This window comes from Leptonychotes weddellii, chromosome 7 (assembly GCF_054177405.1).
Source record: "Leptonychotes weddellii isolate Sample4059 chromosome 7, ASM5417740v2, whole genome shotgun sequence".
Classification (NCBI taxonomy): domain Eukaryota; kingdom Metazoa; phylum Chordata; class Mammalia; order Carnivora; family Phocidae; genus Leptonychotes; species Leptonychotes weddellii.
Window position 1 is genome coordinate 86,157,394 of NC_138375.1, and position 27,475 is coordinate 86,184,868.

The 27,475-nt window shown below is 43.1% G+C and overlaps 1 protein-coding gene and 1 long non-coding RNA gene across 7 annotated transcripts; both read left to right on the plus strand.

Annotated features, from left to right (window-relative positions):
• The first annotated feature begins 573 nt into the window (after window positions 1-573).
• On the plus strand, window positions 574-7,392 carry LOC145722667 (uncharacterized). The gene is made up of 3 exons (XR_014147107.1): window positions 574-2,626; window positions 4,151-4,276; window positions 5,568-7,392. It is a non-coding gene; the product is annotated as an uncharacterized LOC145722667 (long non-coding RNA).
• Window positions 7,393-10,953: 3,561 nt separating this feature from the next.
• ANKRD34B (ankyrin repeat domain 34B) lies at window positions 10,954-25,764 on the plus strand. 6 transcript variants are annotated; one of them, XM_081826662.1, is made up of 5 exons: window positions 10,954-11,309; window positions 12,292-12,429; window positions 13,591-13,795; window positions 14,249-14,337; window positions 22,503-25,764. In XM_081826662.1, the coding sequence occupies exon 5, from the start codon at window positions 22,525-22,527 to the stop codon at window positions 24,067-24,069; it is 1,545 nt and encodes a 514-aa protein (XP_081682788.1). In that variant the 5' UTR covers window positions 10,954-11,309; window positions 12,292-12,429; window positions 13,591-13,795; window positions 14,249-14,337; window positions 22,503-22,524; the 3' UTR covers window positions 24,070-25,764. The 6 variants fall into 6 exon arrangements, with proteins under 6 accessions (XP_081682788.1, XP_081682790.1, XP_081682789.1 ...); XM_081826664.1 differs by having other exon boundaries at window positions 14,252-14,337; XM_081826663.1 differs by having other exon boundaries at window positions 13,676-13,795.
• Window positions 25,765-27,475: the final 1,711 nt, after the last annotated feature.

A 27,475-nucleotide genomic window follows, 5' to 3' on the forward strand; every position in this document is an offset into this window, starting at 1 on the left:
CATGTTGGGTGTAGAGATTACATAAAAATAAAATCTTAAAAAAAGGAATGTATTCATTATGATACAGGTTTGGACACATATAGCAGAGACTCAAATAACAGTAGCTTAAATAAGATAGAAGCTTGTCTCTCCATGTAAAAGACTCTTCACTGATATGACACCTACTCGTCTTTCAGGTCTCACTGGAAATGTCCCCTCCTCTGAGAAGCCTTCCCTGACGTTACATAGACAAGCTAAGGTATTCTTGCCTTCTGTTCTCTGAGTACCTTCTAACTTCTCTATCAAAACAATGATCAGGGACGCCTGGGTGGCTCAGTCGTTAAGCGTCTGCCTTTGGCTCAGCTTATGATCCCAGGGTCCTGGGATCGAACCCCGCATTGGGCTCCTTGCTCAGCAGGAGGCCTGCTTCTCCCTCTCCCACTCGCCCTGCTTGTGTTCCCTCTCTCCCTGTCTCTGTCAGACTGAAAAAAAAAAAAAAACACTTAAAAAAAAAAGCAATGATCATACTCTGTGTTATGGATTGCTTTATTTTCCCCACATTAGAACTAGCAACACAACGGTAGGGACTGTGTTAATCTTGCTCATCAGCATTATCTCCAGAGAGCCACCCCCCACCCGCACAGCACAGGTACTTATTTGATGTACTGAATGTACCTCTGCTGAATGTTCTTGAGGGTGGCAGGAATTGAATACTTCTGGCTTATCATACATAGGACTGTTGCTCAGAAAATTCCAAAATAGTAAATAGTCTTTATTTTATTTGAGAGAGCACGCACGTCGGGGGCGGGAGGGAAGGGACAAGCGGACTCCAGGCTAAGCATGGAACCCATCCCACGACCCTGAGATCATGACCTGAGCCAAAACCAAGAGTCGGGCCCTTAACCGACTGAGCCGCCCAGGTGCCCCCAGTAAATAGTATTTTAAAAATGGGGAAGTAACACCCATTTATGCCCCTAGCACAGCTGCAGATTTGGAAGAGAGCAAAAATGAATATTTCCATTTGAAAGTCCTTAGCCTATAGAGCAGGGGCTAGCAAACTTTCCGTAAAGTGACAGTGAATTATTTCACGTTTGGCGGGTCATATGATCTCCATTGCAAGGAGTCCACTGCGCCGTGAAACTGGAAAGACAGCAACAACCAACATGTAAACCAACGGTGTGGCTGGGTTCCAATAAAACCTGATCTATGAATACTGAAATTTCACATCATTTTCAAATGTCATGAAATAATTCTTTTGCTTGCTTCCAACCAGTTAAAAATGTGAAAACCTTCTTAGTTCATGAGCCTTGCAAGAATGGCAGCAGCTAGACTTGGCCCCTGGGCGGTGGTGTGCCAGCCCCATCAGAGAGCACATTTTTGACAGAGAAGAATCTGGCCTTGGTTCGCTTCTTTAGCCCCTCAGTGCAATTCACTTTCCTAAGCACCTACTATGGGCCAGTGGCTGCAGAGCAGTGAAGATGGTAAAGACTAGCTCTGTGCCGCTAAGTCCACAGGACATGGACCCAAATCCACAAACTGTGGTTGCAGCATCTGGTTGAAGGGGGGAGGTTACTTCATGACAAGGTGACATTTGAGGGGTAAGTCATGGGCCGTGTGCCCCCAGGAGCCAGCAGCAGTCTGGCCGTGGCTCCGGATGAATCCCACAGCGAATGCTGGGCAGCAAGGCTGGGAGGGCATGTGTCAGCTGTATGAGGGACCCTCAGGGACCAGCATAAAGCTTGGTCTGGTGGGCAACTGAGAACCAAAGGGGATGATTAAACTGAGGTAATTAAACTGGTACCAACAATGCATTCGTTTTTTAATGTTCTAACTTTCAAACTATTAAAAAGTGGTTTCTGAAACTATTTGATTCCTTTTTCTGTTACTAATTTACCAAATATTTCAACTGACAAATTCTCCTGGGAAAAATACCCAGAGTTCAAGGGCACCTGGGAGGGGGAAATGCCATCCGTGTTTTCCCAGGGGCCAGAGCTTATAAAAGGAGCCATTGTATGGAAAAAGAAAACATAAAGCAAGAATAAAACAGGAATTTCAAATATTCATAAGATTTTGAGGAAACTGAACTATCAATCACACAATGCCCTCCCTAGCTCCACATTAATAAGAAACTCCTATTTTGTCCCTAAGGAGAAAATCACTCAATATTATACTGCCCCTTTCCTTTTGTCTCTGTAATGGGAGCTTTGTTGGAAATCATCAATAGGAAAATAATAAATCAGTCTTTCTTAGCACCATAAAATATAGGAGGCAGGAAAAATCAACTCAAGTTACAAGGATGCAAACTGAATTCTCCTTCAATTGGCATAAAATGTCACCTTGCTCATCCAACCAAAAATTCAGGACAAGTCTCTTGGAGCGCCTCCTATTAAAAGATACCATCTTGGCACATCGGATGCTCAGGAAATGGATGTGACATCAATCTGCATGCAGGGACCATCTCCTTCACGCTGATGCACAGTCTAATTGGAGGATGAGGAGTCCGACTGCTGGCATGCCGATGAGTGGTCTTCCGCAGAGACGGGCAGAGCACTGCAGCTCTGCCTTCCACTCAGGAATTCACCTGGCTGCTCCTTTCTGCCAGCTTTACCCATCCTCTTTTCCCTTGCCCTGGTCACAGGATTCCAAGGTAAGGGAATAGGTAAGTGCTGGTTGAGTGCCAATCACGGGCAGACTTCGGTGGTGCAAGATCAACGTTTCTACTTAACTAAGTAATTTCCATTTTAAGGTTTTTTAATTGACTAGAGGTTAAATTTTTTTGTTTTTAAGTATTACATTTCTATGGTTCAAATTTCAACAATTTTAGATATGGAGTAAACACAAAACGACACTCCCTCCCACCACTCTCCCTCAACCGCAGTTCCCCTCCCTACAGGTAGCCTATGTTATTATCATTGCCTAAATATCAAATGATGATAGGGGCGCCTGGGAGGCTCAGTCGTTAAGCGTCTGCCTTCGGCTTGGGTCATGATCCCGGGTCCTGAGATAGAGCCCTGCATCGGGCTCCCTGCTCGGTGGAGAGCCTGCTTCTCCCTCTCCCACTCCCCCTGCTTGTGTTCCCTCTCTCACTCTGTCTCTCTCTGTCAAATAAATAAATAAAATCTTTAAAAAAAAAAAAATGATGATAGTCATTGTATTAGTTGAGGTAAAAGGCTGGAATGAGTAAGTCCCAAACGCAGTGGCTCAAACAAAATGTTCTTTCGCATATAACTAACCGTCCAGGGTAGGCGGCCCAGGTCAGTGGGTGGCTCTGTATCGCACACTCATTCAGGGATCCGCGCTTCCCGGCGGTTCTCCCGTCTTCACAGAGTCCAGCATTGCCACCGGATGGGAGAAGCAGCGGAAGGCAAAGGCCGGGCCTTTCCCCTTCCGCACACTGCACTCCCACTCACTCCCGGTAGCGGAAGCGTGGTCACGTGGCCACACTGGCTGCAAGGGAAGCTGGGAAAGGCCGCTCTATCCCAGCTGCAGCTCGGCTACTACTCTTGTGGTTGTGCCTTGTTACTTTAAGGAGTTTAGCCCCCGGCGCACTCTCTACGGATCACCTTACAAAGCTTTCCCGGGCTCCTGCCCCGCGCGCCTTGTCGAGTGAGGGCGGCCGCTCTTCCCGTAATCCCTGAAGTATAGCTAATTTCAGGTGTCATGTTCAACAGGCGGCTATTGCAGAAGAGAATTGCCATGCAGAATGGCCATGCTTAGTGGGAGGCCCTACTAACTGCCCACCCAGCGGACACTCTCCCCTTTACCAATGTATTTCACGAACACTTTTATAGTGTTATGTTTTGTATGATTTATGAAAATCGACTCATTTAATCTTCACGATAACTCTCTAAGATAGGCACAGTTATGGTCCAATTTCCAGTTTACAGATGAGAAAACCGGCAAACAGAGAGGTTAAGTCATTGTTAAGGGTCACATAGAAACTTATGTTAGTCTGTCTTTTTTACCAACAGAACCTTGATTTTATTGTAATTTCAGTGAACTCTGTAAAAAAAAAATCTTGCTTCCCTCACAAGCAGAGGTAGCCATATGACCCAGTTTAGGGTCAGGAACCAAGGAAAACTATTGTTTTACTGAAAAGAAAAAAAAAAAAAAAACAGGAGAGATACACATGGTGTACATCTTTTGTCCTTTGACCCTTACACTTCTCCAGCTTTGGATTGTGGACAAGATACCTGGAAGTCAAGCAGCCATTTTGTGATCATGAGATGAAAACTGAGGATGGCTGAACAGGAAGAGGGAAGGAACCAGCTGTACCAGCCATGGATTTCTTTGATATGTGAGTATATATATGTACATATACATATATATATTGAGAGAGAGAGAGAGAATATATATATATATATATTGAGAGAGAGAGAATATATAGAATACATATATATAGAGAGAGAAAGAGAATGATAGAGAGGGAGAGACGGAGAATCCCATTTGGTAAAAACATTAGAATTGGGCCCAAAGCCATCTTCACTGATATTTAAATCTAGATCCTCTTCCTGACTGCCTCAAAGTCCACAGGTCAATTATTCCTTTTAAGGGGTACCCCAACTGGCCTCTCCATTAGGCCCTGTATCTTCTCCTCAGAGTCCAACACTCATTTTCTCTACATTCAGGCCCCAACGCCAACTCTACCCTCAACAAGGTCAATCTTTCTTATCATAATGCCGAGCAGTTCCTCATGGTCTTAAAATTCTGAATTCCAGAAGAGGATTTGGATATACCCACTTAGGTTCTGAGGAAGCAGTCCTAAAACTGCGTAACCCTGCTACTCCTGCAGTTGTATTTGCTAAGCCATATACAAAGTCCAAGGAAAGAATCATAGGCATCTCCTAAATTTTAGAAAACTCCAGCTTTTTCATAATATCACAGAAGCCAATATGCAGAGGGAACAAAAAAACGGGCCTCTCAACTCGGAAGGACTCAATCCAAGAGAGCCATTTAAATATTCATCTGCTAGGATATAGAGAAGATACAGAGGCCCAGCCCCTACCACCAGGGAAAAGATGGCCTGGCCTAAGGATTGTAGCCTAAGGACCAAGGGTTGAACACAAAACAGATTTTATTGCTCTCTGGTAACTTTCGAAGGCTATTATGAAACTATTCTTTAAGGCAACTTTCCTCCTATCAGGAAAGGCACAGTGTGTGGGACCTCTGTGGACAGCTAGGGGTTTTGAGACTGGGCACATCCAAATCTAAGGCTTACAGATTTTAAGCATGGACCCTTAAATGAAGGTGTTAGCCCTCACAATCTTTCTAGCACATCAGAAGTACTTTTTTTTCCTTCCCAGAACAGGAAAGCAATCTTCTCCCAAAGATGAATCAGGAAAATGCTGGCAAGCTTGGGAATAGCAAGGAGTCCATTCCCACACGAAGCTGTCAAGGTTTAGAAAATGTTGGGGAAAGGCTCAGCCAGGGGGCTTCCTGTTATGATAGGACAGTATGGAGAAAGAGGGAGACATGAAAAAATGACTGGAAAGAAACCATGGGGGAAGAAAATGATGAATATAGGGAGTAAAACAAGCTCTGTTTTGCTCAGTGTGACAAGAAGCTTACTGTTTAATGTTTTCCTATAGCCTTTCCTCTCCTACAGAGAACCTGCCATGAAAGATAATATTCACTGGATATTTTCTTAAATGAAAAAGGCCTTGAAAAATGTATTTGCATCTCAAGAGCTGAAACTAAATATTTTCCTGAATGGATGAGAAGATCTGGGCCATTGGCAGCGGAGGCAAGGAGGCGATAGCTCCGCCCACTGCCCACTGCCCACTGCCCACTGAGGACCAGGGACAGAGCCTCCCCTTGGCCCCCAAGCCAAGCCCAGCGGGTCCCAGGAGCTGGAGAGGCAGGAGCTCCAGAACCTGAGACCTGAGACACTCTCACCTCAGCTCTCCTAAACCCACCCAGTAGGGTTGCCCATTGTCCCCAGTCTGCCACAACTACTCCGGGACACACCACTTAAAGCTTTCAAAAACCATCTCTGAAACTTCTGAATTGTTCATTTTAAGACAGTTTATTTTGTTGTGTGAATTTTACCTCATTTTTTTTCTTTAAAAAAAAAAGATATTAGATGGAGTTTGTGAAAGACAGGCGAAAAATTAGTCAAGAAGAGTTGCCTGTTTAAATGCTTCCCCTCCCCACCCCCGCACTTCCCCAGCACAGGTCATTCTCTCCCCCAAACCTGGCTTGCTCCCTCACTACACCACTGCTTCCCATGATAGTCGTGTCACTATCCCAGTGTCTCCAGTAATTTCATCTGTCGTTTCTAGTCAGTCAAATGTAGATAGCATCTTTTCACTGCCACCTCCTACTTTGTAAGATGAGGCTATCAGAGCCCCCGCTCTCCTGCCACTCACTTTCCTTCTCTGAACTCTCCGCTTTGCCATCTCTACTGTTATCTTTATATCACTGAGATTGATAAAAGGTTAGTCTCTTCTGCAATTATAATTACATCTTCTGTGCTTTCTCTTCAAAGTTAAAAAATCAAGTTCCAACTATCTATATGTTGTTCACTGCACTCTTTAATAACTGCTTTCCAAGAAAATTTCCCAGAACTGAAATACATGAGTTTCCAGATGTGAAGGGCTTACTAAGTGCCTAAAAGATTACATAAAAACAACCCCGGCCTAGGGCGCCTGGGAGCCTCCGACTCGACTCTTCGTTTAGGCTCAGGTTGTGATCTCAGGGTTGAGCCCAGAGTCTGGTACTGGCTCAGTGGGGAGTCTGCTTGAGATGCTCTCTCTCTCCCTCTGCCCAGCCCCCTTCGCACACACATGCTCTCTCTCAAATAAATAAATAAATCTTTAAAATAAGTATATAAATAAGTAAATAAGTAAATAAATAAATAAGTGAAGACCAAAGCGAGTAATAGTGACGTTTTAGAGCACTGTAGAAAAAGAGTAAATCCTACATGTTTCCAAAAGGAGTGGGAGTGGGAGTGGGGGTAGGAGTGTCCCAAATAAAATCAGGAATCAGAATGGCTTCAGATTTTTTCTCAGTAACTCTGGGAACTAGAGGATAAAGGAGGAATGTTTTCAGGTTTCTGAAGGACAATTATTTTCATCTTAGAATTTTATACTCACATAAAAAATCAAACAGTGTTAGGGTAGAATAAAGACATTTTCAGATATGCAAGGACTCCAAATTTACCTTCCACATACCCTTTTTAGGAAGTTACTGGAGAGATATTATCCACAAATAGAGGAAGCGAATTAAGAACGAGGAAGACACAGACCTATAAAATGGGGTCCATCCAGGAAATCACAGAACAAAGTCCCAGGGTGACAGTAGAGCAGTGTTCCCAGGAAGTTGAAAAGGGTGAGGTAAAAGGAGATTCCAACGACTTGACACTGTCCTTGGAACAACTTAAGTAAGTGGTCAAGGCAGAGAAACCTAAGGGGGGCTGGGGTAGAAGGGAAGACGAAAAGGCCGGGGTAGGGGGAAGTTGTTCAAGACAGGGGAGCAGTTATTAATGATGATTATGGCTAGGAGGATGATAACCAAGGGATTTTTAATTCAAAATGGCAGACTAATCACACATCTCCTCTCTGTCTTGAGATCTGAATTAAATAGATAGTAGACTTATAGTATAAACCACAATTTTGAAGAGAAATGGAGGGGTTCCATCAATAGACCAAAGTGTTCAGCTTATTTCTGGAAGGCAGAAAGTTGATGGAGGGATTTCTGATCAAGATGCTTATCAAACACAAGCATCTACTGTTACATGTTCCTAAAACTCCACCAAAACATATTTTTGATGGCATAAAACTAGGTAATCCCACTGTATCACCCACAAGGTAGGATGTGTCCAATTTGGTTTGTGCATGTAGGTTCAGTTCTGCCTCTCAGCTCCCATGACTTCAGGTGTCAGTGGATCTCACACACCAGGGAGATGGAATAGTGCCAAGGGGAGCAAGAAGAGCTATGAGGATTGCTCTGTTCTGGTTCCATTCCTGAGGCCCCTGGAGTAAATCAGAAAGCTGCTTGGAGCCCTGCTGATCTCTTTGGTAAAATGGGGATAATAACATCTGTCCTAGCTCCTTCAAGATTGTGGTGGTTGGATCAAAATGAGGCCAGAAGGAAGTAGAAACTATATGTCCTCGGGGCACCTGGGTGGCTCAGTCAGTTAAGCATTTGCCTTGGCTCAGGTCATGATCTCCAGGTCCTGGGATTGAGCCCTGTGTCAGGCTTCCTGCTCAGCAGGGAGTCTGCTTCTCTCTCTCTCTCTCTCCCTCTGCCCCTCCCCACTACTCGTTCTCTCTCTCTCAAACAAATAAATAAAATCAAAAAAAAAAAAAAAAAAGAAAACTATATGTCCTCATCCTCAAATCTAGAGTGTGAAAGCCATCCATCTCCCTTTAACATTCAAGTTACAATGAAGGGGCATGGGCATGCCTGCCTAGATTGCAGGCTCTGCCATCCCATCACATCTTCACCCTACCCCACAATTCCACCAGCAACGCTGAAAAGGATCAGTCCTCAGAGCCTGTAGGATGGACAGCAACATGGATGGGGTGGGACACTGTCTACTGACCACAGGACCTTACCCATAGTGCATAATGTGATCTGTTCACCATTGTTTTTTTGCTGTTACCAATCCTTCCCTAACATTTCACTTGGCAGGGTGCCCAGGCCCAAATCGACCTAGACTCTCATTCTCTTTATGAAAGCCCTTGGCCCCAGATATGTTGGTGACGCCAGGATCATGGTGGCCAGAGATAATTTTCCAGCATCAGACGACTCCTTCTGCCTTCCAGCCCTGGCACAGCCCCTACGGCAACAGAGCCAATCCTCCAGGTGAACTGAATCTCAGGGCTTCATCATCCTTTTTTCTTTCTCTCTTTCTTTTTTTTTTTTTTGTTCAGTCCAGCCTCTATCCATCCAACATAGCAGGTTTCAATACCCTGCTGATAGGTGTAGTAGAGTGAATAATGGCCCCCCAAAGAGGTTCACATCCTTGTCTCTGGAATCTATGAATATGTTACCTTATATCACAGAAGGAACTTTGCATATGTGATTAAACTAAGGATCTTCAGATGGGAGATTATTCTGGATTATCTGAGTGGACTCAATATAATCATAAAAGGTCCTTGTAAGAGTGAGGCAAGAGGATCAAAGGGAGAGAAGGAAGCAGGGAGAAAAAGACATGTGACAACAGCAGCAGAGTTGAGAGAGAGAGAGAGATTGAGATTGGAAGTCAGAATAAGGGGCCACAAGCCAAAAAAGGTAGTCAGCCTCTGGAAACTGGAAAAGCCAACAATTGGGACTTCCGACCTCCAAAACTCTAAAAGAATACATTTGTGTTCTTTTAAGTCACTAAGTTTATGGTAATTTGTTACAAGTAGCAAAAGGAAACTAATAGAGTGAAAATGAGATCATCTGCTTTGGAAAAACTATTTTGCAATATCTGCAGAAGTTGAACATATATGGATGTATGTATGTTTCATAGGTATGTACCCAACAAAAATGTGTATATACATTCACCAAAGACATTTACTATAATGTTCCTAGCAGCATTATTTATAATGTCTCAAACCTGAGAATTACCCAAATGTCTATCAGTAGTATAATGAATATAGGTAAATTCACACAGCGGAATTCTACACAGAAAAAAAAAAAAAAAAGAACAAACTATGACCATAGGCAGTTTGCATCTCTTAAATATAATGTCAAGTGAAAGAAGTCAGACAACAGAGTAAATTCTGTATGATTTGATTGTTATAAAGTGCAAATATAAGCAAAAAATCTATGCTGGGTGAAGCCACTACCCTGCCCCCCCCAAAGGGAGGATATGAGGGAGTCTTCCGGGGAGCTGCTAATGTTCTGTCCCTTGATCTTAAAGATGCTTCATTTTGCACAATATCATTGAACCTGTGAAATGTGCACCTTTTAAGATGTACTATACATAAATAAAAACTTTTTTTCAATGGAGGAAAGGAGACCTATGCCTTCATCCAAATTTGCCTCCTCGGGACCCTCCAATCTCCCCTCAAAAATGGGTGGGGGTACATGGTAACCCAGATCCAGGATTCCAACTCCCTAGAGCCCAACTCTGGGTTGGGCTGTGAATTTCCTTTACCTATTTTTACTAAAGGGCCCATTTCAGCGGGTTATTTTCTTTTTTTTTTCTTTTCTTTTTTTTTTTTTTTTAAAGATTTTATTTATTTATTTGACAGAGAGAGACACAGCGAGAGAGGGAACACAAGAAGGAGGAGTGGGGGGAGGGGAGAAGCAGGCTTCCCGCCAAGCAGGGAGCCTGATGCGGGGCTCGATCCCAGGACCCTGGGATCAGGACCTGAGCCGAAGGCAGACGCTTAACGACTGAGCCACCCAGGCGCCCCTCAGCGGGTTATTTTCCTAAATAAAAGAAGCCTGCCCAGAGATAAGTTTACTTTCCCCCTTTGAGGACTCAAAACTACAAACTAGTTTTGATTGACATTAACTGAACAACAACAAAAAACGGTAATAGTCTTTTCTCCACCACGACGACCTCTGATAAATGAAGAGTTAAAACCACTGCAGCACAGTTTAACACATAAAATACACATTTCGTTAAATTTTGTTATAGTGTTATATTAATGTTTTAATAATAGTGTAATAAAGTTTTAAAAATAGTGTAATAAAGTTATAAACTCATAAAAGAAAAACAAGAACGGTTGCTCCCACCAACACCCCAACCTGAAGGGAGACTCAGACTCTACCTAAAGCAGGTAGAGGGACGAGAAGGGGGAAGAAGGAGCCGTGGGAGACAGACACATGGACCAGTCCGGTCGATTATGAACTGGAGGGAGAGATGCAGGTATGGCCAGGGGAAACCAGAGGCCGGGATGTAGGGGTGGCGGTCTCGGGACAATGGAGAAGACCCTATCGCCAAAGCGCCGCGGCTGCGGTGAGGGGTGTGTGTGGTTGTTGGGGGGGGGGCTACTTGTGGGGACACTGGGCGGAGCTTCAGAGACAGACTTTGAAGGCCCCAGGGTCCGAACAGACTTTGGCCCCGCCGCCCCCACCTGCCGAGCAGCTGGGAACCAGCGCGTCACTCCCAGCGGAAACGCCGCACCGCCCGGGCGTCTGGCGAGGTGCGCGCCTCCCGGCCCCGGCACCGACGCTCCGCGGCTCCCGGCCCGCCGCCCGCCGCCCGCCTCTCTGGGCTGAGCAGGGGCGGAGACAGGGCAGCACCTACCGGGATCTGCGACTCCAACCGCCGAGGAGCCCGGGAAGAGAAGCCAGCCCGGACGGCACCCTGGAGACTGGCGCGGAAGGTCCGAGCCTACCCGTGGGGGGGAGACGCCGACGCCGACTTGACAGCGCGTCCCAGGTTCGTGTGCGACGGCGTCTCCGCAGGCTGCACGTGGAGAAACTTTGGTTCGCCGTGTTGGCTGCCCGGAGGAGGTTATGGAGGGCGCTGCCCGGGGCCCCGCGGCCTCCGTGCGCCCCGGCCGGTACGCTCAGGCCCTAGGAGCCCGCACCTCCCGCGCACCCTGTCACTGCGGTGCCTGAGCGGGGACCGAGACCCGCAGTCAACCGAGGGCTGCTGGGGGACAGGGGCCTGTCCAGACTCCGCCCGAGCCTACTCTCGCGTCTCCCGCAATCCCTGTCTGTTCTCGGCTCGGGCTTTGCAGCGGCTGGGGCTTACACCCCGCGGGGATACGGGTTTCGTCTCCTGCTCGGCCTTGCAGCGCGGGAGAGTGGATAGGGGCAGCCCCGCGGCTGCGGGATGGCGGGGAGCATCCCGGCAGGGGCTCGCGGGCGCGGGTTAGCGCCGCAGCGGGAACGGCGCGCGCGAGGCCGCAGGAGCGCGCGGGTCTGGGGGTCCGACTAGCGCGCGTCTCCGCAGGTGCCTCTGGCCGCCGGGAGGCGGGAGCTACTGGCTGGGCGCGGGAGGCGGGCTGGGGGCTGCGGAGCCGTTTGCAGTCACTGGCTCGACAAAGGGGAGCCACACGGGGGCGGGCAGCCCGGTCCCGGCATCTCTCGGGCGCGCACCGCCTTGGCACCCGGACCCCGAGCCCCCCTTACAGGAGGTCCGGGGTCCAGAGGTGCCCCTGCCCCTGCCCGGGGGTGGCGGCAATGGCTGCTCCCCTCGGACGCGCCCATTTCCCGAGGGAGGGCCGTGTTCTCTGGGCTGGCGGTGCGGGGACCGCTCCGCTGCGGCTCTGGGCAGAACCCCTTCACGTGGATGGCGATCGCCTCAGCTCGCCGGCTGCCTGTCTTGGCTCAGAGACGAGGCGACAGAACGCACACCCCGCCCCCATCGGTGCCCCGGCGCTGTCGCCCCAGTCACCTTCCTTTGCCCTTCTCCGACAGCACCACTCGCTCGCTCTCGCTCTCGGGAAAAACTGAGGCACCAAGCTTGGTTCCCGGAGCCAGCGGGGACTGTGGAGACACTGCCAGAATCCTCAACGGCTTGGAAATCCTATCACCTTGGTTCCCTGAGACTTGGAGGTATAGGTTTGTGTGTCTGTGTGTGTGCTGGGAGGGGTGTTTGCTGAGAGAGGTGGGGGTGTAGCCGCCGGGGGGACCCAGCCCAGAGGCCTAGGGGACATACAAGTAACTAAAAGACACCAGCCCTTTTTTGGCTTTGTGTGGGGAAACACAGCAAACCTTACCAGCTACTCACTCCTTCCCTTGGGCAGTTTCGAAATATTTCTTCCAAGCTGCTGCCAGAGAAGAACACTTTCCTGGCAAGTCATTACATTTCCTGGGACAATCTGGCACATTTTTTGTTCTGGCTTTGGCCCTTCGCTTGCATGGCAAGAAGACACATGTTTCGCTTCAAATCTAAGTGCCATAGCCCCCACATCCTGGCCTTGGGCTGCCCACTGTACCTCTGGATTTTTTCAGACCTGTCTGGGAAGGGTGGGACTGCACACCTCCAGTGCCTGGCCCATTCTAACTCAAGGCTGTACTCTTCTCTAGACCTGTGGGCTCCTTCATCCCTCTCTAGGCCATGGCAGTCATCTCTGCCCTTAGCTCCTCCGGGAGAGTTGAGCAGCAGACACCCTAGAAGTGACGATGTAGACAGCCAGCCTGGTAAAAGCCTGAGGCAGGGCTTGACAGTGAATAGGAAGTGAGGAAGGAAGAGTTTGTCACAGATTTTCTCCAAGTCTGCATAGGAAGCATCCCCTATTGACTATGTGGGAGTGGAGCCTGAAATCTTATTTTTAAGAAGCTCTCCATGTGATTATGCCCACAGAAGCTGGAAAACCCATTGGTGTAGGCACTTTGGCCTCCCATTGTCAGACCTCATCAGCCCAGGATTCATATGTAGTGATGCATGTTTAGAAACTGACATTTATTTAATTCCTAAATGGCAAGTATATTAGGATCTTCTAAAATTCTCACAGTCATCTTCTGTAAATATTATCCCCATTTTAGGATGAGGAAACTGAATCCCAGAGGATCAGTTTCCCAAGGGTTGGTAACTTGGGAATAAACAGAGCCCCAGTCTCTGATACATATAGCCTGCTGCCCCTTCTGAGCATGCTCTGGTCCCCTTGTGGGCAGCACAAAGACAGGACGACCTTGGGGCAAGAGTGAGGGCTGAATTTCCAGCTTGAAACCCATTTGTTAATTTCCACCCCCCTTGCTGCCCTCTCCAACCAGGGCCCTTTATGGGAGGGAACACCAATCCTATTTGGAGGTGGAGTACAAATCTCAAAGGAAAATAACATTTCTCTCTGCATGCAAGGAAGATGGGGTGGCTTGGAGAGAAAGAGCCACAGGGAAGGCCAAGCCTGTCATCTCCAAGAAGGCTTTTAAAACACCTCAGCCCATGTGGCACTACCATTGTTGATACCACTCAAATCAGGTACTCAAAACAGAACCCTACTCTGTGGGAAGCTGGTATCCAAGAAGCAAGGAAACATAAGAGAAACAAGAGAAAGGACATAGGAAGATCTAATTAAGTCCTGGTGAGCAGGCGAATAAGAGGAGTGACTGGGAGTTCTCCCACCCTTCCTTCTTAGGCCTCCTCAGCTGCCATGGACTGGGGTGGGGTGGGGGAAGGCTGGACCAGGTGAGTGCTGCGCCCCTCTCAACCCCAGCATCCTTGCAGGGCAAGCCTTGGCCTGTATACACAGGACTGCAGTGCATGGGATCCACTCCAGACGCTTTTACTCATAATCACTGAAATATAATTAAGTGAACAAACACTGTAGGGATGTCTTAACAAGGAATTAAAAAACTAGACTCCAAATGGGAGAGATGTGTGGAACAAATTATTGGTATTTATGTAACTCTGAATAGCTTTGATTTCCTTCAGTAGGAACTGACAGCTGGCTGACAAAAAAAAACTCATCCAGGGAGAGAAAAGACATAAGTGAAGTATGAAATTTTGAATAACGTTTTCAGGTAACTTTCTATTTCCATTCAGAGTGGGTGTCTAAAGGGGCGAATGTAGTTATTTGAATTGTTTCATTTATCAACAGAGATTTTTAACAGGGCTCATAATTCTAAGACCCAGTGCTTTTTTCCTTCTTTTTTCCTGGCTTCTAGTCTCCTGCTAGCAGGGCAGAGGTCTGGGAATTCCACCATTCAGCCTGTAAACTCTCACTTTATCACCTATTTTTAGCCTTTCTGATGGATCTGTTCAGAGCATAAATCTTGTTTTCTTGCCTAGGATAGTGGTTGTCTACTTGGGGTGGGGAAAAGTACCTGGGGGTCCAGTAGATTTGTCCAGAGACTTTGAACCACCCTCGCTGTCAGCCCTGCACCTCATTGCCACTTTCTGTGCTACGTGGGGCCTCTCAGCACTAAACTTCCCTGGGCCTGTGGGTCAGCTGGCTCCCCTGTGGTGGGGCCACCTCCTGGGAGCTTTATGGCACAGCCTCTGCTGTGCTAAGGCAGTTTACCACACCGCCATCCCCGCTCTGTTTCCAAAGCTTGTCTGAAATCGCTCATCTGATGATGCAGCTCTCCTGCAAGCTTTTGTTCTTCAGAGTGTGTATTTTTTTAAATTTTTAAGTAACTAAACTGTAATTTCAGTGAGGTCTCGGGAGTAGAGAGAGGCACTAAAAGAGTATAGTAAATATGCCGTGATGAATCATAAGTGATGTTAAAGACATTCTAATTTTAAAATAAAAAGCAATTTGTCCAGCTGTTTAATAATTAATCTATAATATGCTGAAACTATTGTATTTGGAAATTATAAGGAAAATACATTTAAGGCTATCTTTTTTCCATATTCACTTAATAGATTCCATTTATGTTTACAAAGAATTATTTACAGATCTTTAAAAAAATTTAAATATTTTATCTGTTATTTAAGTAGCCTGTGAATTAGAGACATGATATAAATAAAAGAAGGCTAAATTCTGAGATAAAATTTTTTAAAAAAATACATTGCCTAGTGAGGCACAATAGGAAAGTCTTTTTCTAGACATCTGATTTCATCACCTCATCCCACCCCCTCCCCACCTTGAATGAAGGTTAGATCCTTGTCATGTTACAGAGGAGGGACCCAAGACTGAGAGGCTGAGACATCTGACTGTGGTATACAGCTTGTAAATAGGGGAATCAGGATGGAAATGTGGGTCTGTCTGAGTCCTGAACTTTCTCCAGTTGAACTGCTATCTATTTGGCAGGTGTAACTGAATGTGGGGGTTATTTATATGCTATATTATAACAAAGGGTCTGACTGAATGTTAATATAGTATCAGCATTGGGTACTCAGTGAGGATGTTTCACAGAATGAGACAGGAAGCAAGAACATTCCTGAACTAGGATAATTGTAGGCTAGAGAAGTGATCTTCGTCACAGGTAGGGCTTAGCTCTATGAAGAGTAGATAAATAGAGCTTCAGTTTCAGCATTTTTGATGTGCAAATGGATGACCATGATAAAAGAATTGAAAGAGAGTAAAGGCATAAAGACAAGGGGATTGTTCCAGTAAGGAACTGAATATGAGACACTAGGAAAACAAACATGTATACATGTGGACAATAAAGTATCTGACAGCTTTTTTTCTCTGTGAATTTTAATTTTAAACAATTTTAGAATTGTTCTATTAAATGTGAACAATTTAAAAAGTGAGCAACCCAAGGGGTTTTAGAAGTCTTTAAAATGAACCAAGAGGGCGCCTGGGTGGCTCAGTCATTAAGCGTCTGCCTTCGGCTCAGGTCAGGATCCCAGGGTCTTGGGATCGAGCCCTGCATCGGGCTCCCTGCTCTGCAGGAGGCCTGCTTCTCCCTCTCCCACTCACCCTGCTTGTGCGCTCTCTGTCTCTCTGTCTCTCTCTCTCTGTCAAATAAATAAAATCTTAAAAACAAAAACCTTTAAAAAAGCAAAATAAAATAAAATAAAATGAACCAAGAGTAAGGCTTTGTTGTGGCTGGTTTTTTTTCTAGACAGTTCTAGAGGGATATGCCTACATCCACGAGACAGATTCACTAGTTGCCAGTAGCTAGTGGTGCCACTGCCCAGCTTCTTCAGAGAGCCCTGGAGCCCACAGCACCAGCCCTTTCCACAGGACCACAGTGGGGCCACTGCCCCCTTCAAGCAGCCAAGCTGGCAGTACCTTGCCAGTTCCCCTTCTTTTCCCAGAACCTTCTGAAGCTAATCTTGGTGAGAGAAAGTTATGACAGAAAGTGGTCAGGTTTAGTGTTGTAGAGAAAGCCTTCACATGAGGGTGGGTGAAAAGATTTGAAAGTCTTTCCAAAAGATTCTTATAAGACTTTTTTAAAAAATAAACAAACAAACAAGCAAGACTGGCCCCAAAACTAGAAACTATATGAGAATACAGTATTGAAACCTACGGGGCACCTGGATGGCTCAGTTGGTTAAGTGTCTGCCTTCAGCTCAGGGTCCTGGGATTGAGCCCCGTGTTGGGCGGGGAGCCTGCTTCTCCCTCTCCCTTTGCTGCTCCCCCTGTTTGTGCTCTCTCTCTCTTTCTCTCTCCCTGTCAAATAAATAAATAAAATCTTTAAAAAAAAAAAGAAATCTGCTATCTGGCAACTTGTTCTCATTTGAATATGTTTCTCAAATGCCACTTTTGGTCAAAGGTGTTTTTATGTGATTGATACTGTATCTCTTCTCCAACTGTGGTTATTAAATGATTTCTATATTTGATATTATGTTCCAGCTAATTTCTCTACATCTCTTTGCTTTATTAAACACATTAGTACTGGGGTGCCTGTGTGGCTCAGTCGTTAAGCGTCTCCCTTCGGCTCAGGTCATGATCCCAGGGTCCTGGGATCGATCCCCGCACCGGGCTCCCTGCACCATGGGAAGCCTGCTTCTCCTTCTCCCACTCCCCCTGCTTGTGTTCCCTCTCTCTCTGTGTCTCTCTGTGAAATAAATAAATAAATAAAATCTTTAAAAAAATAAATAAATAAATAAACACATTAGTATATGAAAAATGCAACAAAAGGTTTCTTTTGCGAACTCTTTTCAGATGCTTTGCATTCAGAATAGACCTCTGTTGGGACCCAAGCTGTCAACCAATCCTAAATTCCTAAGGTCCCAAATTGCAGGTGTGCCTCGCTTTGGAATGGCTTTTATAGAATGTTGCACAGGGGGACAAAAAGCGCAGCATTCACTTTCATTGTATTTATGTATGTATATTGAATAGTTCTTTGCTTAACATAATGAGTGATACTAAAGTAGAATGATAAGTATATTCTTTTGAATGCTGCCTTTCAGGAGCTCCCTAGTTGAAAGTCCTTGAAAGTCTAGGCATAAATACTATTGATAATACCACAAAACTGAATGATGTTGTAAAAAGTTACAACCTCATATGGCTCTTTTAAAATTTTAATTATGGAACCGGGCACCTGGGTGGCTCAGTCTGCCTTCAGCTCAGGTCATGATCCCAGGGGCCTGAGATCAAGCCCTGCATGGGGCTCCCTGCTCAGCGGGGAGTCTGCTGCTCCCTCTCCCTCTGCCCCTCCCCTCTCCTCATGCTCTCTCTTTCAGAGGCTCTCTGTCTCTCAAATAAATAAAATCTTAAAAAAATATATAGGTACTGTGTTAAAAAGGAACGGAGACGCAGTCAGGACAAAGCACGTAGAGATAAGAGCTGAGGGCAGGGTCACCTGGGCATTTGGTTCTCAGTTAATAAGATAGTAAAATGACAGTATGATCTCAGAGATGATGTGCACATCCATCATCCTGACCCCTCACCATCTTCCTGGAGATATTTTGTACTTCTCCTCTAAGATGATCTCCAGCCTCTGGTATCTTGTTTCCTCTTTCTTCTTCTACCATTTCATCTTTGTAGATTATATCCTTCAGTACATTCTTAAGAGTATCTCAATTCTTGGGGTGCCTGAGTGGCACAGTGAGTAAAGTATCTCACTCTTGATTTCACCTTAGGTCATGATCTCAGGGTCATGAGATGGAACCTGGCATTGGGCTCTGTGCTTAGCATGGAGTCTGCTTGAGATTCTCTCTCCCTCTTCCTCTGGCCCTCCTGCTCGTGCGTGCTCTCTCTCTAAAAATAAATAAATCTTAAAAAAAAAAAAAAAGTATCTCAATTCTTGACTGATGGTTTGGCTAGATATAGAATTCTAAGCTGGGAGTTATTTTTCCTTCAGATTTTAAAGGACATTCCTCTGTTGTCTTTTACTGTTGTTGATATATCTGAATCCACTGTAATTCTTGATCCTTTAGCATGTGACTTATGTACCCAGCTCCCCACTTGCCCCCAAGCTTGTGGAATCTTCTTTATTCTCAGTGTTCCTTGAAACTTACAACCATGTGCCATGGGTCTGTTTCCATCTATTGTGCTATGTTCTAATTGGACCCTTTCAATTTGGAAACTGGTATCACTCATGACATTTTTCTTGATCTCAGTCATCATTTCCTTTCCTGCTTGCCCCTTCTTCCACCCCCACTATTTTGTCTTACCAGAACTTCTAGTAGTTGAATGTTCAACTTCTAGTAGTTGAATTTCCTAGTGTAGACCTCTAATTTTCTTTTTTCCCCCCTCTATTCTTTTTGTTTAACTGTTAGGGATTTTATCAACATTGTCATCTAACTCTTCTATTGAGTTTTGCAGTTTGTATGGTGTTTTTACCTTTTGAGAATGCTTTTTATGGTCTCTGAATATTCTTTTTCCTAGAATTTTATTTTTGTTTCATGGTTACAACATCTTATATCTAAAGATAATGAGCTTTTGAAGTTTTCATCTTCCCGACTAGTATCTGTCTCGTCCAAGTTGCTTTTTTTCTATGTCTTCTGGTCTCTAAGGTAAGAGGCTTTTCTATTTTGTTTTGTTTTTTATTTTGATTATCTGCTCATGATTAAAGGGCTTGAATTAAAAAGCTGATGAGAAGCCTTGAGCACATGGGTGAGGCTTGTAATCCTTAAACCTCACTGTAGGATGATCTGGGTGGCATGTTAGGGAATCCCTGTGGTTAGTACTCTTAGGTATTTTCTTTTCAGCAGGTCAGATTATTGAGAGAAGAGTACAGCAATATTCCGTTGCATAATAAGGGTACAGCTGCCAGCCTTCTTGGAGTTGAGTTGGGGAGAAGGCTCTGAGTCTCTTCATTCAGTGATCAGTGAGCATTCCGTCACTTATTCCCTGTTTTCTTGTCCCCAAATATGTCAGGTGTCTTCCAGTCCAGAGACCCTCCATTTCACCATTTCTGGAGAATAAAGGTCTGGACATCTCTTGTGGGAGGGCTAATATCCTATCCCCTAGTGGCTTGGAGTGGAGGAATGACCTGAGGCAGTCAAATTTTAATGCACATACAAATCACCTGAGGATCTAATTAAAATGTAGGCTCTGATTCAGTAGGTCCGGCTGGAGCCTGAGATTAAGCTTCAGGTAATGGTGGTGCTGCGGCTGGTCCAAGGTAGGATCACACTTTGGCTGACAAGGACCTAGGGATCTAACTGCTTTTGCTGACAGCTTTTCACCTAGTCCTCATTATTTTAGCTATACTCTCCACCACCACCACCACCACACCCGCCCAGTTCTAGAACTTCTGCTGTGAGGATGCTGCAGTGTACATGGGCTGAGTTCTCAGCTTTATCATGAATGATCTGAGGCACAGCCTTCTCAGGTTGGATAAGTTGGTTAACACTGGCCCATCTGCTTTCTGGCTTCCAAAATGTTGCCATTGTCTCCTTTTCCTGCTATCCTTGTGAAGTTATGTCCTTTAAAAAATTCTTGGGGCACCTGGCTGGCTCGGTCAGTGGAATGTGCGACTCTTGATCTCAGGGTTGTGAGCTGGAACCCCATGTTGGGTGTAGAGATTACTTAAAAAATAAAATCTTGGGGCGTGGGTGGCTCTGTTGGTTAAGTGTCTGCCTTCGACTCAGGTCATGATACTAGAGTCCTGGGATCGAGCCCTGCATCCAGCTCCCTGTTCAGTGGGGGGTCTGCTTCTCCCTCTCCCTCTGCCCCTCCTCCCTGCTTGTGTTCTCTCTCTCTCTCTCAAATAAATAAATAAAATCTTTTAAAAAATAAAAATCTTAAAAAATAAAATTAAAACTTCTTCCGTTTCAAGGGATTGTTCAGGAAGAGGCAAAATTAAATGTGTGTGTTCTGCCATAGTTACCCTAACTATAACCATCTGCTAAAATATTTTTCTAAAGTTTGGTTATATCAGCATAAATAGAGCCTGATTTATGATAAATAACTGCTATTTTAAGCCTCTAGGTTTTTGCACAAGGAACATTCTCTATTTCTCTCTTCCTACTTTATCTGCCTACCAGACTCTTATGCAGTCTTTAAGACCCAGCTCAAATGGCTGGCCTCTGTGAAGCCCCTCAGTCCCCAAGCCACCAAAGCCTGTATATTCTCATGACTTTAACTCATAACCAGCTGCTTATATAGTGTTTCTTCCAAACAACTGAGCAAGCTCTTCAGGGCTAGGGCATGTGCCTTTGTAGCTCAGTGCTCAGGAAATAATAGGAGCTTGCAGCTGTTTAACACTTAGATTCTAAGTTCTGTGTGCATGTCTTTCTTCCCCCCTTCATTTTCTTTCTGTTCCCTTCATCTCTTCTTCTGTCTGTTAAAAGGTCATTATATTTATTATCTATTCTATTATCCAGTAAAAAAATTCATGTCCCATATTGTTAATCTACAAGTAAATAAGTGGAATAAATAATACTTCTCCATTTCTAAAACCTACCTCATTAAATAAAATAGATTTAAATATTATATAAACTCCATTTGATTTTTCTCCCCAGCTCTAAGTACTGTTCAAAGACAAACATTTCCTCAGCTCTGGATAAAGACATAATTCTTTTTTTTTTGATAAGCTCTACACCCAATGTAGGCACCCCTAAGGACAAAATTCTTATCAACTAATGGAATTATCTGTTGAAGGAGTTTGAATCTAAATTATTTAAATAAATTAAACATAAATAATTTTTAGTTTTAATGATAAAAAAATAAAATGTTTATAAAGGCGCCTGGGTGGCTCAGTCGTTAAGCGTCTGCCTTTGGCTCAGGTCATGATCTCAGGGTCCTGGGATCAAGCTCCACATCAGGCTCTCTGCTCAGCAGGAAGCCTGCTTCTCCCTCTCCCACTCCCCCTGCTTGTGTTCCCTCTCTCACTGTGTCTCTCTCTGTCAAATAAAATAAAATCTAAAAAAAAAAAATTATAAATAAATAAATAAAGGCTACATGTCATCATTCACATTTCCAGCCTAGAAAACTCCTTTTTCAGAACAAATGTACTGCTGTCCAAATTTAACCAAACAGTATGTGGCCAACCCCATCCATAATCTAGTGTCTGATTTAAATAATGAAATCAAGGAAACTGCATAATCACCTGTTCACCATTCCCATCTCAGTGTGAGTTCCAGACAATGTGTCAGGTATTTTAATGTCTTGTAGTTCAAATGATTTTTCATCCTTTAAAAGAAACATAGAAATGTTCTTCAAGGGGCACCTGGGTGGCTCAGATGGTTGAGTGTCTGCCTTTGGCTCAGGTCATGATTTCAGGATCCTGGGATCAAGCCCCACATCAGGCTCCCTGCTCAGTGGGGTCTGCTTCTCTCTCTGCCTCTCCCCTCCACTCGTGCTCTCTCTTTCTCTCAAATGAATAAATAAAATCTTAAAAAAAAAATGTTCCTCAAGTTGAAAATCTAGATAATAGTTGCATTATTTAACTCAAGATCACATATAAGTAATTGGACACTAAGAAATTTTTAGATTATCTGTCATAAATATCTGTATTTTAATTGATTCAGTTGCAATTACACAGAATTTTGGAATTTTTGCTTAAATCTACATTTTTAGTGTTATTTTAAAAATATTTTTCACAAGTAGAAAGTAAATGGATTGTTGTTTAATTAATGTAGAATTTAGGGAAGTAATGGGTTGGTATTATATCATAAATATTCAATGAAGATTTTGAAAGTAAATTTTAGTATGAAATTCCCTAAAAACTGTTACCATTCTAAAATTTCTTTAATTTTGCAATTCACTATTTTGTTCTATATTTATTAATAACATAATCTCATTTATGTCCTATTACTCTATACATACATATTTCAGAAATTATGAATACAAATTGGGATTCTGTCTAATCTTTTGTTCTTCATATTCTTTGATAACCAGGTATTGATTCTGACTTTTTAAGATGGATGAAGGTGTAGAAATTTCAAGTGATGGAAATTCCCTCATCAAAGCAGTCCATCAGAGCCGGCTTCGCCTCACAAGACTCTTGCTAGAAGGTGGTGCCTACATTAATGAGAGCAATGACCGTGGGGAAACCCCTTTAATGATTGCTTGTAAGACCAAACATGTTGATCACCAGAGTGTCAGTAAAGCCAAAATGGTTAAATACCTGTTAGAAAACAACGCTGATCCCAACATACAGGACAAATCTGGGAAAACTGCTTTGATGCACGCTTGCTTAGAAAAAGCTGGTCCTGAAGTTGTTTCCTTGCTCCTAAACAGTGGGGCTGATCTCAGCTTGCAAGACCATTCTAGTTATTCAGCCCTTGTTTATGCTATAAATTCAGAGGATAGAGAAACCCTGAAAGTTCTACTTAGCGCTTGCAAGGCAAAAGGGAAAGAGGTCATTATCATAACAACAGCTAAATCACCCTCTGGTAGGCACACTACCAAACAGTACTTAAATATGCCTCCTGTAGATATAGATGGGTGTCATTCCCCAGCCTCCTGTGCCACTCCTTCAGAAATAGACATAAAAACAGCCTCATTGCCACTTTCACATTCTTCTGAAACTGAAATGACACTTTTTGGCTTTAAAGGTCTGGAGCCCTCAGGAAGTAGTGATGATACACAGGACCCAGGCTCCCCTATGAGGAAGCCTGCTATGGCCTCTAATGGGCCCAAGCTACCCCAGGCTCCAACTTGGATCAAGAGTCCTCCCTTATTAATGCACCAAAACAGAGTGGCCTCCTTGCAAGAGGAGCTCCAGGATATTACTCCAGAGGAAGAATTATCCTACAAAACCAATGCGCTGGCACTTTCCAAGCGATTCATTACTAGGCACCAAAGTATTGATATAAAAGACACTGCACATTTGCTAAGAGCCTTTGATCAGGCCAACTCAAGAAAGATGTCATACGATGAAATAAATCATCAATCATTTTTTTCAGAAGGAAGCCAGCAATGCATTGAAATCCCTGCTGACCCAGATCCAGACTCTAACCAGACAATCTTTGCTTCCACCTTAAGAAGTATAGTTCAAAAAAGAAACTCAGGGGCAAATCACTACAGCTCTGATTCCCAGCTCTCGGCTGGTCTTACCCCTACAACTCTAGAAGATGGCAAAGCACTTATAGGAAAGAAAAAAATCTTCTCACCATCTCCTTCCCTGTTGTCAGGGCCCAAAGAATTGCTGGAGAATATCTCACCAGGTCCCTTGAGCAGGAGAAATCATGCACTTTTAGAAAGGCGTGGTTCAGGAGCTTTCTCTTTAGATCACAATATTACTCAAGCCAGATCAGGATTTCTGCCACCCTTAAACGTGAATCCTCACCCCCCCATCTCAGATCTCAATGTCAATAACAAGATTTCCAGCCTCCTTTCTTGTGGTCAAAAAGTGCTTATGCCAACAGTTCCTATGTTCCCTAAAGAATTCAAAAGTAAAAAAATGTTGTTAAGGAGACAATCATTGCAAACAGAACAAATTAAGCAATTAGTAAATTTTTAAGAAATGGCTAGAAAGCACATTTTGTTCAAATGTCTACATCAGAGAAATATAGAACCAGAGAAGAAATCTCAAATGTCCATCCTTTTAAATCTTGTAATTGGTTAGTCCATAATTGTTAGGGGTATCAAAATGTACTGTGTATCATACTAGGCACTGTGAACATACAAATAACATGTAGTGCCTACTAAGGAAATTCAAACAAAATTAAAGCTATATTTCTCAAAACTCCTAATATTTAACAACCTTCATGTGGTCCAGGTTTTTAATTTAAACAAAAATCAGTTTAAAAAAAAAGGGCAAATATGTTGGAGATGACTTTAAAATTCTTTTCAGATTTCCCAGATGTTTTATTAGGAAACACTGCATTCAAGTCAATAAACGTTTTTAACATTACAAGTCAATAAATAAGATTGTAATTTTCCATGATGCCAAAAGCATAAAAAAAAAACAAAAACAAAACAGTCCTATGATCAATAAGCCTATAAGGTATAAGGTATAAGGAAAGAATGAACTAATTCTTAAAACTGTTGATTGCAAGTATGTGAAATCTAATTAAAATTGTAAAAGACCAACCATTATAGTAGACTGGGCAGCTAATATTCACGTTGTCAGCTTAATCAATGTCAAATAACAGATCAGAGTTTTACAAGCTAGTAATAATCTATGCTAAGTGTTGGCGTGTTGTTTTTTGCTTGGTTTTATTTTGTCTTTAATGTTATCTCATAGAATTCTTTCTTCATATCTTTTAATTCCTGTTATTATTTTTGAGGTCTATCTATAGGTTCCCAATAACAAGATAAAACAAAAGTTTAAAAGCATTCCTTGTTACTTATATCAAATTATTCTTGTCTTTCTTACAGACAACCAAAAAAAAAAAAAAAACCCGGGGATTTATCACAAATAGAGACTATGTGCTTCCTTCATTTTAGAAAAGAAAAACTGATTATTAGATTCTCTTAGATTAGCTAAAATTAAGAAAGCCAATAGAAACTTACAGAATAGAAACAAAATACACTAAATATTTGGTCAAGATTAAGTAATATCTCTTAATTTCTAACATAATTATTAAACATTTATATAATAAGGTTAATTTCCTTAGTGTGACATTCCAATCATCTAGTATTTAGGACCTGTGAATAACTTCTAACAAAATAAATGAATACCATGTTACTATTATAAAATATTACAAAATGACTATATTATCTATATGATTTCAAAATGTGTTTATATAAAGAATCCTTATTTCAACCTAGCAGTTTCACAACAAAGAATAAGTCAAATTATATAAAACTGGAGTGCACTAATCTGATGACTGTCATATACAAGTTTATTTCTTTGCCTTCTATTAGTAGAGGAGATCCTAACAATTGGTATGATGCTTTTCTTGGTAATTTGATATAAGCAAGTTGTAATGTACATGGTAATTATTTAATGTTTTTGTGGCTTTTATTTGAAAAACAATAATTGGAGGTTTTTCATTTAATGTTTTAAAGAACATTAATGTAAATTACATTAGAAATAGTTTTTGATTCAGAACTTAGAATTGTACCTGATGTTTATAGGTAGCTAAACCCTTTTCACAAGTTTAATATTGAGAAAAGTGCTTGGCTTTAAGTTGCAAGGATACAGTTTGGAGAAATATGTAAATATATTAGTTCATAAACAAAATGCTATCAATAAAAATTTTAAATGTTATTTTGATTATCATTTTTATTTATCTCAAATAGTAATGATAAATATTTCAGCATAATCTCAAGAGAAATTGTGCCACATGTTACTTTGACTAAATAGAAAACTGAGAATAATTTTTGTTGCTATTCTAATCCCAACATGCAAAAAATATTTAATAGTACTAAACCTTTGTTGGCCATATTTGGAAGAGCTTTTAGTCTTCTCTCAATCCTGAAAACATTTTAGGGGCTAAGGTTGCCTGAGTTAGGTTGTAAAACCATCCTATGGGACTTTTCACTCCATTAAGTGGAGTATATCACTGGGCTCCCAATGGTAAGTCACATGTGTTGGCAACAGGAGTCAGATATGTATATATGTGTTATATTTTAACATAAAAGTATGATTTAACTTTAATTTAAAGGTCTGATGACACTTCATGCATTAGTTTTACAGGTACCATTCTTAGTTACTTGTGGCTAGGACTTCCAAAGAGTACAGCTAATACTGATGCACAGCAAGGATAATTTTGGGGAGGATATAGGGCAGTCTTAGTTACAGAGACAAGTGCTGACAGTGTCCCATCCAAGCAGTGCCAAGGGAAGGTGATGAACACCTGCCTGGCATATTCTTTGGTAGAGATGTATCCATCAGTTATCCAGTACCTGGACCTTTTAAAATCTCAAATGATGACGCTTAGTCTGATTAAATACCATGTAGCCTTCTAGTAACTTGATTTCCATATAGTTTGTTTAAAGGAAGGAATGAACTTGTCAGGGTGGTGACAACTGTATTAATCATGGGGGTTTTTTGTTGGTGTTTTTTTGTTTGTTTGTTTGTTTTTTGTATTTTCTGATGCTTTGATATCTTGGGGCCTTGCTGACACTAGAGGGACCGCCCCTCCCAGGGTTAGCTAATTCCTAGGGATAGAAAACAATTTGCCCCAGAATGCATCTTTCATATGCAAACCAACCAACTCAGAGTCCATAGTCCAACCATCTCCTTTATCAGGCACTCACAGGGCTTTCAGGGCCACTACCCCCCTGTCCTGATCACCCCAGGGTCAGGTACCAAACAACCAGTGACAGCTCCCACATCCCAGAAACCACTGAAATTATTCAAACTAGCCAATCCTAAACCTGTTTACCTTGCCTCACCCCTTCCCTCCTACAGAAACTCTAATAAAGGGTCTGACTGACCCAGTTTTCCCCTCACTCCGTCTGCAGGCAGACACTGGTGCTTCCCCACATTGGCCCTGTGTGATGTGGTATGCCTGCCTCTTCTTGGCAACTGTGAGTAACAAACTATATTTTCAATGTAACTGTCTCCTGTTGGCCTCAACATATGTGAATAATAAAACCAATATTTTTAAACAAGAAGGCACAGTCTACTTGGCAGTCATAATTCTTGATAAAATAATATTTGAGTTTATATAGCCTTGTTTAATGCCAATATTCCTTAGATCTAAGTCACATTTTTAAGTCATTTCTAAGTCACCAAGAGGGCCAGAACATGGACCATGATAAATCCGCTAGAATGACTGGAGCTGGCCATTGGCCTTTCTAAGGTGACATCCTATCTCCTTATGACCTTCTTTGAATGTCTATAATTCTTTTTTTTTTTAAGTGTATGTATGTATGTATTTATTTGAGTAATTTCTACGCCCAGTATGGGGCTTGAACACATTCCCCCTGACTAAGCCTGCCAGGCCTGCCTGAATGTCTACAAGTCTTTTTTT